This window comes from Sylvia atricapilla, chromosome 20 (genome assembly GCF_009819655.1).
Source record: "Sylvia atricapilla isolate bSylAtr1 chromosome 20, bSylAtr1.pri, whole genome shotgun sequence".
In the NCBI taxonomy this organism is placed as follows: domain Eukaryota; kingdom Metazoa; phylum Chordata; class Aves; order Passeriformes; family Sylviidae; genus Sylvia; species Sylvia atricapilla.
Window position 1 is genome coordinate 7,422,132 of NC_089159.1, and position 12,374 is coordinate 7,434,505.

A 12,374-nucleotide genomic window follows, 5' to 3' on the forward strand; every position below is an offset into this window, starting at 1 on the left:
TTGCATAAGTCCTCCTTGCTTTGATGAAAATATAATATTTGTCATTCCCCTGAGTAAGCGAGTGCCTGTGTGTGTGTGCTGAATGCCGAGGCGCCGGTGGAGCCAGCTCGCTTCCGTGTGTGAATCATTTCTCAAGCAGCTCTCTGTGTCTCTCTGCAAATGTGGTTTTCCTCTCAGGGAAGCACTCAAGCCCTGAATTTTCAGTCTGGCTTGCACATGCTGTCAGAAGCTAGTGGGAGACACTTTTCTTTTTAACGCAGAAAAGAGGACAAGCTTTTACTGTAAGTATTTTATTATCTTTTATTTTATTTTTTTTATGGTGGGAACTGTATGATCTCTTGAGGGATTCTTGGGTCAGTAATGTATTGCTAGAGTGAATGAACCTGCTTTGCTCAACACCACTTTGTTCATAGTATCTCAATGTAAAACTAAATTGAATTAATCAAAAATAGGGTGAACAAGTCTGTGTTAGCTGAAAATGTGGTGGGAGTGGTCTAAAAGCCATTACAACCACAGAAAGAAATCCCCTCATGAGAGCTGGCTACTGTATTTTCCTCCTGCTCAGCTGCATAGATTTAGTGACAGAAGGGGTGAAGCTGTTTCTGTTCCTGCTTTCTCCTCTGGCAATTTAGAGTCATTCCCCAACAGTGAAATGAAGCAGGAGCACAAGCAGAGTTTCCTCTGCTGCTGCATGTGCACACAGTCCAGTGTAGGAAGGGCAGAAGGGAACGGGCTGCTGAGCCAGGAGCTTTGACAGCTCGTGTCTGTGGGAGCAGGGAAAGCACTGGGGCCACTCCAGCAGTTCCTTTTACAGCCCCACAGCACAGAGCTGGTCAGGTCCTCAGCAGGACCCTTTCATTACAACACCTCGACTGTTGTCTTTAAAATTGTGCTGTGGATGAAGATTGGTCATAGAAACAATTGTCATAATAACAGCATTTATGGAGCAGGTAATATGGCAAAGTTGTAGAGATGTTAATTAAGCCCAGAGCATGTAGCAGTAAAGGATTAGTGGTAGAACTGGTTTGAAAACAGGGATTCTCTACCTTTTTCTCTTCTGTACTGTTCTAGATATCCCCTACTGATCCTTTCTGGTTTGCATGCTTCTTTCTAAATGAAAGTGTTCTTTCTCCCTGTGACCTCAGCAGGAGAGAGGATACCTGATTTGCTCAAGCAGTGTTGTTTGTCTGCACAATTTGACAGGTGAATTTACCGCAGAAATTCCTCATCCTAACACGCACGTGGCTGTGTGCTACCCCTTCCCTTTCTTGTGCACTTCTAAACCAATTTAATTTCATTGTGTAGCCCACCAAGGTGGGTCATTCAGTCCATCAGTGGCCCCCAAAGTCACAGCTGCAAACTGTTGTGCTGTTGCTTAGGTCTGTTCTGTTCCTGTTCGTTATGAATATTTTTAAAATGCAGAAGTCCTCTGGTTTCTCCTGCAGCTTTGGAGTTCTGTCCTCATCTTTGCAAAGAGCCCTTTCTGTCAGAAGTTCACTCATAAACGCTCAGAAGTGCCCAGTTTATGAACTTCAAGTGAGCTATTCTGCACTTTAATGGATGATAAATATCTCCTTAAGGGATAACTTCCAAATCTCAATTATTTCTCTGCACTGTGATGGGTGGAAAACGGGAGTCAGGGAAACATCCCAGCATGTGGCAATCTGTGAGGCTGCTCGCTTGTGTGCTGCGTGACAGATGTTGATTAATTTAATTTTTGAGGCTTTTTTTTTCTGTGGGGTTCCTTTCCAAGGCAAACGAATGAGTCCATCTTCATAAATATCCTATTTAGTGAGCAATTATAATTCCATTTTTACGAATGGAAAAAACTAAGGCCTGGGAAGATTGCATGGCTGAGGGGGTGTGATGATTCTGTGCTGAAGCTGAGGATGGAATCAGGTGGAATTCCATGGAATGCATTGCCTCTGGTATCATCCCTCCATGCTCTGAGGGAACAGGGAAGCTGCCAGTCTCTGTACCAGTAGCCACATGCTGTGCATCTCAGCTATTCCACAAAAACATCATCATTCCTTTTCTGTCTTGTAGTTGCATCTACCTCCTATGCTACAGAAAAACGTAATGGCAGGTAATTATCAGGCAAACCACTTGTAATTATTCGTAATTTCTTCAGCAATTATGTAGCTCTTGCTCGATCTGAAATGAAACCTTCTTCTCTTCCTTCTTGTGGGTTGGCAAAACATGAAGTGGCCGAATGTGTCACTTGTTTTGTGCTGTATTCACTGGGACAGTAGTTCAAAGAACCCGGATTAATGAGCAATAGCTGCCTTGAAATGGCTCTAAAACATTTTTGTTCTCAACCTGAATATACTGAACATGAATGAAACCCATCTATTGGGGACAGAGTCATATTGGGGAGAGCCCAGCGTGACCTAATTCTTCATGATTATAACACGGCTGTAACTTCAAAAAGGGAGTTTGGAATCAATGCATCATTTTTAGCCTTCCTGAATTTTCCTGTGCATCCTTCAGTAACGTGATGTTTGTGATTCAGAATTGCCACATCATGTAGAAAATTACAGCTGGGTTGGCATTTTTGTTTCTTTATCCTCTCATTTATGAGATCAGGCGTCATAAGGAGGTAGCAGCATTTCTCTTCCGAGCTGTGTGATGGTGACTGGTTAGATAATCAGTGTGAGGAGGAGGAGGAGATGGAGAATCCATGTACAGACAGTGTAATCCAAATACAGGATGAGCATGTTCCCAGACATCTCCAAGTACAGCTTTGGCTTGGTTTTCCAGCATCAGTCACTGTGCTGATGACAGCAAAGATATCTGTGTTTTCCTGTCTCCTGAATGGCCAGCAGTGTGGAACAAGGACAGGGGAAATGCAGCTGAACCAATTCCTTATCCATGCACACACATGAGGATTTTGTTGTGATTTCTGCATTTTTCTCCTGTGATCTAACAATGAGAGAAAGGCTGACAAATCCAAAACTCCAGGGAGAGCTTCTGTGGAGGAGGGTGGGCAGAAGGTTTTGCAGCGCTCCCTGTGCCTGGAAAAGTCATCAATGACTCTAACTGTCATTGTGGGAAGAGGATTTTATTTTGAATGATGTTGAGACACAGAGTTTTGCAGTTGCTGGCCTGGCCTCTGGCAGCCTTGTTGGGATGGTTTTGGAGGCTGAGTTGATGGCTGGAATCCTGTCACGTGTGGCTGCCTGGACCTGTCCTTGCCTGGGCCATCTCTGATGTACTTTGGACATCTTGCAACCTTTCAGTACCTTTATGTGCTGTTTAATAAATACCACTTTTAGGGAATTATTGAAAACACACTAAGGAAATAAGCAAGAAAAGCCTTAACACAAAAATGTGAGCTCATCACTTAGCACTGTAACCACAGGTTAACTTTGTCTTTGGGAAATTCAAGGGAATTTCCATTATCTGTTTCCATCTGACACCATGGGGGGAAGGAAAGGACCTGGCTCTGCAGTAGTTGCTTATAGAGGAGAGGTAGAGCTTTATCCCCTGGAAAGAGAATTCTCATCTGATGCCACATTGCAAGTGCTCTTTTGATGTTTAAGAGTTCTACAGAAGAACCATTAAAACAAAAATGCAAAGCAAGCTACAACCCAAAAGAGTGACTAGATGGGTGACCTTGGGAATGTCTGTATCCTCATTTCTGTGTAGTTCTGTGTCTAAAATTTAACAGCATTTTTAACTCCTCGCAAAACCACTTGAATTCTGCAGCTGCCTGGTTGTTTTATTATAGTACAATTTCCTTCACTCTTAAAAGCTGGAAAATAATAATAGCAGTAAAACCATCTTTGCTTGAGGCATGAATAAACCCAGCAGAATCTGCCCTGCTGTCTGGACATGAAAATTCCCAAGTGATGTCTTGTCTCCTGGTCCTCTACCAGCAAACCATGAAAATTCAGCTGCAAATGAGATGGGAAAGAGTCTGCTGAGGTAGACCAGAGGAAACTGTGAAGTGTCTGGGGTCAGGTTTATAATTTATTCCTTTTGGACAGGAAGAGCAAGAGGAGTTTTAGTGATGTGGTTTTGGGAAATGTTGGTGTTTTGTTTTGGGTTTTTTTTGTCTGAGTTGTGTTTGGGTAGAAGCAGGTGGTCTGACTTGGTTGGTTTGTTGTTGTGGTCTTTTGTGGGTTTTTTTTCTGCTGGGCTTTTTCATCCAATTCTAATTAAAGCTAAGCTTTGTACCAGCAAGAATCCAGCAAGTGTCTACTTAGTGGAGTGATGGAGGGAGTTTGCACTGAGAGCCTCAAATACACCAAACCCGAGGTAATAGGAATTAAAGCAAAGAGAGAATGGATAGATACAGAAATCCTACTGAGATAAAAAGAGCAGATGCCTGAGGAAAGCTGCTAAAGGTGACCAAAACAGTAACAGGGTTTTTTTTTTTATTTCTTAGCCTGATCTTTTTTCCAAATGGATTTTTTTTTCCATGCCATCTATTTGGACTATCAACTTCCCTGGTTTGATTCCTAATATCTGTTAAGAAATCAAGATGAGTCATATGGAAGCATCTGTCAAGCCTAAAAATTGTTGTTTAAAGTTAATTGATGTGAAAGGCAGAAAAGAATTCTATTTTAGCCCAGCTGTCTATCCTGCCATAGAGCTTCCTACGTGCCACTAGAAAATGCTTTACAGTTTACTGAACTTGTTAGATATTTCTATGTTCCAGTTGATAGTTTGTCTGAAAATAGCAGAAGTTGATTAGAAGGAAAACAGTAGAAGCATGATGCAGATTTTACAGAAAAAAGGGAAAGAAAATCGTGCTTTGAATCCTTGAGTGTGTAATAAAGCTTCTGGAATAGCTTGGCCTTTGGATGTAATGAAAAGTAACAGAATTACTGGGAAATGGCAATGGGGACTGTGGGGTTTGACCCACCAAAGTCACACCTGTGTCCTTTGAGAGCCTCAGCTGCAGAGTTGGGACTTTGGCCTCATCCTTCAGGACTGCTGAGCATTCCCAGGTCCTGGTGAAGCTGCCGCCATCTGGCACATTCCTCTCCAGATTCACTAATGAGTTTTCGAAATTCTTTATTTCAGTCCTTTTCCCAAAGCATCTTGTGCATGACTCTGCTTTAATTGGAGTGTCCTGCTGAGTCCTGACACACAGACATGGCCACCAAAACCTAAATTGTGTGAAGTATGTGGGGTACAGGTATTTCCAGCCCCCAACAGAGATTTTCCTGTGTGATTCCATTTCTGCAGATATGCAAATAATTTTTATTTATTTAATAGTGCAACTCCTAGGTTTGACTGTGAAAGAATATTGCTCATCGTCACTCAAATCAACCTATCTATTCTTTTTAGTTATTCAGAACAAAATAGCCTTTAATAGTCAGCAGAATGTGTATCCTAGAAGTTTATTCCACAGAATTCCAAAAATCAAAATTCCTCTTTTGATCCACAGCCAGGTCTAAAGATCCTGGAGCCCTGGTGTTGTTTCTGCTGATGCTCGCTGCCTGTGAGTTAGGATAAATTCTTAATCCAGTTTTTCTAGCCATAAAATGGGAATCATTCTAGGCTGGTTCTAAAGACTTTTATTAATAAATGCATATGGACTGATTAATAAAGAAATGTCTGGGTTCTCAGCCTTTAATAAAACAGTAAAATTTCAGTAAATTTTAAACAGTAAATAAACAGGTAAAATTGGCTGCAGAACTTCTGCCAACTGCCAAAACAGTCCTCATTAACATATTCCAAATACCCTTTAAAAATATCAGTAAGAAAGGATGAACTGTACAGCGTGGCCTGAATTTTCAAAGGCTGATGCCTGCAGGGAATTCTGAGGATTACTGAGAGAAGAAGCTCTGTCAGGACCAGCTTTACATTTTTGGTAAACCTGATTATCATTTGCAGTACCTGTTTCAGAGGAGGGGTGTATTCAGACACCACTTTTGGGTGTAAAAGATTTTCAAAAAAACCAACCCCAAACTCCTGCAGTCTGGAGGTGCCTGGCACTAGAACCAATTTGGTTGAAGTTACATTTTGCTGAGTCCTCATTTATTTCAGCATGGAGTTGCTTCCTCGTTTTCAGAGTACAGCTCCAAGCAGAGCATGCTACAGGATTTAGTCTGGCCAGCTGAGTGCCCTGCTCTGGCTGATGCCGAAGAAGGACTTTGACTCTCAGGATGGAGCTAATTCTGTTTGTTTCCTAAGGAAAATTCCCTGTGAAATGTGCAAAAATAAAGAAAAAACCACACAGCTCCAGGCATTGCTTAAAGCGAGACATTTTCCCATGAGAAGCAGCTCTCATCTGAAATTTATTGACACAAAATGGGTGTAAAACAAGTGAATTTTGTCCCTGTGTTTGCAGAAACTGCTTGGTTTTGTCTCCTGTGGAAAGCTGCTTCTCTTTCAAGTCTCCCTGGGGGTAGCCTAGAGATCAAATCAATCTCTCTGGGGTCCTTTGGAAGGAAAGGCTGATATTTAGTGAAAATACAGCAGAGTTACTCCTAAGACAAGTAGATAAGAGCAGGATTTGATGTTTGTAATAAATGTGCTGTTTCTACACCAGGATAAGAGAAACCTCCTTGCTGATGTTGGGTGTCCTGATTGCTGCCTGGCTGCAGATATTTGGAGTAGCTGAGTTAATATTTTGGTTCACTGCTACCAGGAGCTCCTTCCATGAGCAATTTCATGATGCTGAACTTCAGGGTTTTCCATTGTCCCCACTGCTCACACCTTCCATGGAGCTTTTTTTTGTTGTTTTTGTTTCATTGTAATGTAATAAATTGCATTTGGAAGAGGGGGAAGCTGATGTTGTCTCCGAGAATTGATTTTCTGCTCTTATCAAAGAGCTGCCGGACTTCTTTTTTTTAACTTTTTTTTTTTTTTTTAGTAGTTTTATTTTGCACTCCTCCTGAAGCAATACTTCTAATAACTCAAATATGTGTCACCTACTTAGGAATGAAAGCAGCTTAAGAAGTGTGCAACCTGGCTTGATGCTTTGAAGTACATATAAGGCTTGTGTAAAGTCTTGGAATCCCACTTCAGAGATGGAAATCTTTATCTACAAGGCAAATTCAGGTTAGCCAAATACCTGAGAAATCTTAACTCCATCTTTTACAAATGCCAGCTCTCCTATAAATACATGGAAAACTAATCATAAACACTAATAAATCCAGGTATTTCTTCTCAATTTTAGCTTCATCTGCTTGGTGCAGCAAAATGTTATTGGATCCGCATGGCAAATAATTGAGCTCTCTTTACATGAAAAAGCCAGTTTGCCTCAGGCTACTGGCTGGATTTCTCGAGTTGTGGTTTGGGTTTGGTTTGGTTTTTTTTAAGTACCTCTTCCTTTTACTCCTAACGTTATGGTCTAATGAGCATATCACTCCACTGTAACTTGAAAATGTCATGGATGACTCAAAATTAAATTCCTTTGGATATCAAGAAAGCATCTGTACAGCTTAAGGCAGGAAAATATGAGGTACAGTTATGAAGAAAACCAGAGGGTATGATAAAGCAGTGTATGTGCAACCACTGGATCTGCAAAAAACTAAAATCTGCATAATTTGGAGATCTAATCAGCAAGAGAGTTTGCATGTGTAGTTGCCTGTTCACCCATATAAACACAGTGAATGTTAAAAGCCTGTTAAAAGGATTACGAGCCTGTTAAAAGATAAGTTTTTTAATATTGTAAAGCACCGAAGCTTGCAAAGGTGGATCATGAGCTGTGGGAATGCTAAATAATATCAGCTATTGTAGTATAGTTTACACATCTGCCAGGGCTTTAAAACAGTGATCAGCATAATCATCATCAAAGGCTCTTAATGAGATCAGTGGATGGCTCCTCACTGGATGTGTTCAGAATTTTAATGGGGTAATGCCTATACTTAGCAACAACTACCAACTTTTTAATTCCTTTATTTGAGAGCTGATAGGGAAGTGCTGTGGAGAGAGCAGACAGCCCTCTCTGTTAGAGGCACCAAGGACAAACGGAGGGAATGTCACTTGCTGGTTTTGTTCTCTGTGGAACAGCAGCTGAGCACTTGACATTGCCTTCCCCTCCGTGCAGAAACGCTCCCTCAACACACCGTGGTGGCATCTGGAAGGTGCTGCCACTGTCAAATCCACCTTGGCCCCAGACAGATCTGTGTCCTGGGAGTTCAGTGAATGCTCTTCTTTATGAATGTGAAATCAGGTACAAAGCAAATTCTGAGATGTAAAATATGACCGGAGCCACTCCTGACCCAGCCAGGAATAAATTGTTTCGGTGTCTCTATCAAAGTGTTGCTGTCCAAGCTCACTCCTCTTCTCTGAGCACACTGCTGGGCACTCTGTGGGTGAGGGAATTGCCTAAACTTTGAAGATGAAGAAAAACAAATGGCAAATTCTTAGTTCAGCTGATAGTTACACCAGTAAAGAAATTCAAAGGGATTTATTAATGAATTTCCAGCATTCCTAAAAAGCTGTGGCTGTGGATATTCTGGTTACCTGTTTAACAGAAAAGGAGCACGTTACTCTGCCTACACAAGGCTGAGCCACAGCTACATCCTGTGTCTATTTTGGAAAATGAAGAAAAATGTTGCTCATACGAAGTGGGGGAGGACAGGAGAGATCAGAATTATCCAGATAATTCTTTTATTCTGCTCATGGTTTGGATTGGGCAGTGGCTGGTGCAAATGTATGGGGTTTAGATCTCCAGGAGTGGAGGGAGCTGTTTAATTGGCAACTGTCAGCCCACTGAGAGAAACAGGCTAGTTGTTCCTGCTGGCAGCTGAGATGTGTTCAGCTACATCCAAAAAAAGGAAATCACGTCTATTTGCTGATTCCTGGCAGGATTTCTCTCTTGCACAAGCTTATCTCTGAGGAATAGTGGATCTGGATCTTTGTTTGCAAGGAAGTTGAATTTTTTTTTCCACTATGTTTTGTGAATCTTGGTATTGTGAAACATCTTTTTATCACTGTGGCAACATCAACTGCTGCTCCTCTAGAAGACTCTGATAAGTTGAAGGTATATTTTCCATCCATCTGAGGAAACTTGTTTCTCACATGACTTTCTTAAAGTGAGTGTTATTTCAGTTAAAGATGCTGGATCTAATGGTAAAATAAGTAATTTTCCTTTTATCCCAAGGTTGCTTTAAATTGCTGTGGGCTCCAGTGTTCTCTCCAGTTCCTCTTTCATTGTGCTGCAGCATTCACAGGTGTTCTGCTGTGCCTGAGAGAGGTTTTGGGACTTAAACAGTCCCCAAAAAAGTTAATGCTCCTTCTGTGTTTGGTATGAAAGATAAAAGTGGTTGTAGCCTGCTCTGGAGGTTTCTCTGGGCTTGGTGCTGATGTTTGTGAGAGGGGGGATCAAGTTTAGCATGGCCTTTTCAGCCTTTTAAACTCATGCCAAATATCTCTCTTGCCCTTCCAGCTCGTATAAAGATTAGTTATATTTCTGTATGAATGCATAAATACATATAAACATTTTGTTTTTTGGGTTTTTTTTTTAGAGTCTGTATACTGAATTACTCGGGAAGAAAATGAAGAGTAGTGCCAGGCCGTGGAGTACAATAACAAAGCAAGGCAGCCATGGGGTTGACAGAGGAAAACCTCTTTCCACCGCCTCCACAGGAATGAAGACATCCAAATCCTCCACTTCCCTTGCTTTTGAATCCCGGCTCAGCAAGGTACTAACCCTTGGATTTTGTTCAAGCATTCCAGTCTTGTTCCAGATTTGGTTTAGTCCTCAAACTACTACACCCCCTGTTTTGCATGTAGAGGGAGACTTAAATTTTGTTCTGTATTAGATTAATACACGTTTCTCAAAGTATTTTGCGTGTACTGTATCTGTACACTCTGTGTGAGAGGGAATTGCCTAAACCTTGAAGATGGAGAAAAACAAATGGCAAATTCTTAGTTCAGCTGATAGTTACACATGTAAAGAAATTCAAAGAGATTTATTAATGAATTTCCAGCATTCCTAAAAACCTGTGCCTCTCCCTTCGAGGCAAAATATCTTAACAGAAGATATTGTAATGTAACAAATGCATTTTATGAGTCCTATTTTTCTATACAGATATATTTTAAAAATATCAGAAACTTCCGTCCAAGTAATGTTTTTAAGCAAATGGAGTAATACACCTGAAATGCTGCTGCTTCTGCACCCTTGCAGCCAGCAAACAGAAATAACCTGGTCATCCAAATCCAGACCAAGGTTGTCACCTTTCAGTAATAAAGTCTAATGAACAATACATAGCAGGGTACAGTATTTAGATCTCCTCTTGACTAAAACTTTGTTAATTGTCACAGTTTTTCAAGGAAAGGATTAATTTATTGAATTTGTGTAGACTCCTAGATGCACTCCCAGTAGGGTATTTCAGTGCTCCAGGCAGTGTGGTCAAAGCAGCATCTCTGAAGGATTGAGAACACTAATCAGGAAATCTGACACGATTGATTTATTAAATTTAGTGTTAATTGTGGAGAAATTTCTTCCTAATGACAGCTAATGCCTTCAAATTGTCATCCAGCTGCCAATGCAAAATCATCAAAGTGGCTTCCTTGAAGAAAGGGGGTAGAAAAGGCACCATAGTTGCTGCTATAAGAAAGAACACATTGAAGAAATTACTTCAGAGAGACTGCAGAATTCTCTAAAGGTCAGAAAGTCAGGTTGTTCCATTCTCCTCCTAAGAGTGAGCTGACAAAACCTCTGCCAGGAGGCAAAACTTGTTGTTTGGTATCCTGGAGCACGTCAACACTTCTACTATTGAAACTTATGGGCTCACAGGGTCCAGGAAACCACAGACTCTGAGTCAGAGGAGGAGATGAAAGGGGGAAGGAATTAGAGTTGAAAGATTTCATTTTGCTTCAAAATGTTTCACATTCAGGAACCACTAAATAGGGGCAGTGCTTGTTGCGTGCTCTTTTTTCTCTTAACCCAGCAGTGGTGTTCAGCCTGTGCTTCAGGGACCCCCTGGTGTCACTGGACAACTTCAAAGGAAGTGGATTTTCATTTGAGAAAACACTTTGGGTGTCCACAAACTCTAAAGTATAGAAAAACTACTGCTCTAGGGAAACTCTCCAAAGCTTTGGTCTTAAAATACTTACAGTATTTTTCCTGAAATTTAATTAGAGTCTATTACTAGAGGCACACAAATGGGAAATCAGCGGACCAAAGTTCTGAGATAAACTGCAACTTCTGCTTGCTGATGCAAGACAATGTCAGTGTTTCTCTTTGAATCTTACCTTGTGCTTGTGTTCCCTGGGTTTCTTGATGATTAAAATAGACTCGTGTCACCAGAGATTCCTTCCCAAAAAGTTGCTAGTAGACCACCTCTGTAAACTCTTTTCTCCTTGCCTTTCAATTATTTGCCTTTTTGAACAGTCTTTCCCATTTTCTTCATTATTGGAACAGTGTTTTATCTCTTAACTCGCTTCACAAAAACCTACAGTGCAACACAAATACAAAAATTATGTACTCCAGTTATCAAGGCAATATTCCCGTGGGGTTACTTTAAAGAAATGTTATTTTTTTCCAAGGAATCTTGCGTTTTTGAACTAACTGATGGGAATATTCAGGGTCCTGACCTGTTGCACCCTCTGTGTCGCAGCTGAAGAGGGCGAGCAGCGAGGACATGCTCACAAAACCTGGGGCAACAGCAGCAGCTTCGGGAGTCTCCAGGCTGAAGAAGACCATCACAACAGGAGCCATTTCAGAGCTCGCTGAGAGTCGGCTGAAGCCCAGCACAGGTATGCACAAAGGTTCTGTCACCTCGCTGTGAGTGTCGCATGGTTCGCCAACTCCCAGCAGAGTGTCCCCTGTGCCCCTTGCAGCGCAGCCGTGCCTTTCCTGCTGTGGCGCTCGCAGGGTGCTGTGCCTCGCAGCCTCTGCACCACGAGGCGGGGACATGAAGTGCAAAGAGAGAAGCGGTGGGCGGGTTGAGGAGCCCGGGCAGCCCCAGCAGCCAGGCGGTGGCGCCGGTGGCCCGCGCCCGTCCCCGCTGCGTCCGACCCTGCCGGGATCCTGACTCCTGTCTCCAGAGCCCGACAGCAATGGGGAGCTCGCTGTCTGCAGTTTCCCCCATTTATCAACAGCATTCTCTCTCTGCTGAGGGAGCAGAGCTGTTTCCCCGCTGCTCCTGGGGCACGGCAGAGGTGTGAGAACAAAGAGCATCCTCGTGTGCCGCTCCTGAGCTACCCCCGGGCACGCCGTCCTCAGCAGCCTCAGCCCCGGCAGCTTGTTCCCATAGGTTTCAAACCTAAGCCTGTTTCGAAAGGCAGCGACACCATCTGCATACCAAGGGCTTCAGTGCAAACACTCTGCTCTCCCCCAGGAGCTCGGCAAATGCTTGCTTTTGTCTACTCCCTGGTGGCATTTCCAAGGGAATGTGAGCTCTTATTAAATTTGACCATGACCTCCCTATTTGTCACAGCCTCTGCAGGTTTTGGCTTTGTGA

The 12,374-nt window shown here is 42.3% G+C and overlaps 1 protein-coding gene across 3 annotated transcripts in view; it reads left to right on the forward strand.

Annotated features, from left to right (window-relative positions):
• The first annotated feature begins 209 nt into the window (after positions 1-209).
• The window catches only part of SPECC1 (sperm antigen with calponin homology and coiled-coil domains 1), a 74,339-nt gene continuing 62,174 nt past the window's right edge, over positions 210-12,374 (forward strand). For 2 of the 3 annotated variants that reach the window (XM_066333432.1, XM_066333435.1), the window contains exons 1-3: positions 211-281; positions 9,432-9,608; positions 11,529-11,667. In XM_066333432.1, coding sequence (XP_066189529.1) covers positions 9,462-9,608; positions 11,529-11,667 — 286 coding nt within the window. In that variant the 5' untranslated portion in view covers positions 211-281; positions 9,432-9,461. Of the gene's footprint in view, positions 282-9,431; positions 9,609-11,528; positions 11,668-12,374 lie in introns of all 3 variants that reach the window. The other variant, XM_066333434.1, reaches the window with a different exon arrangement.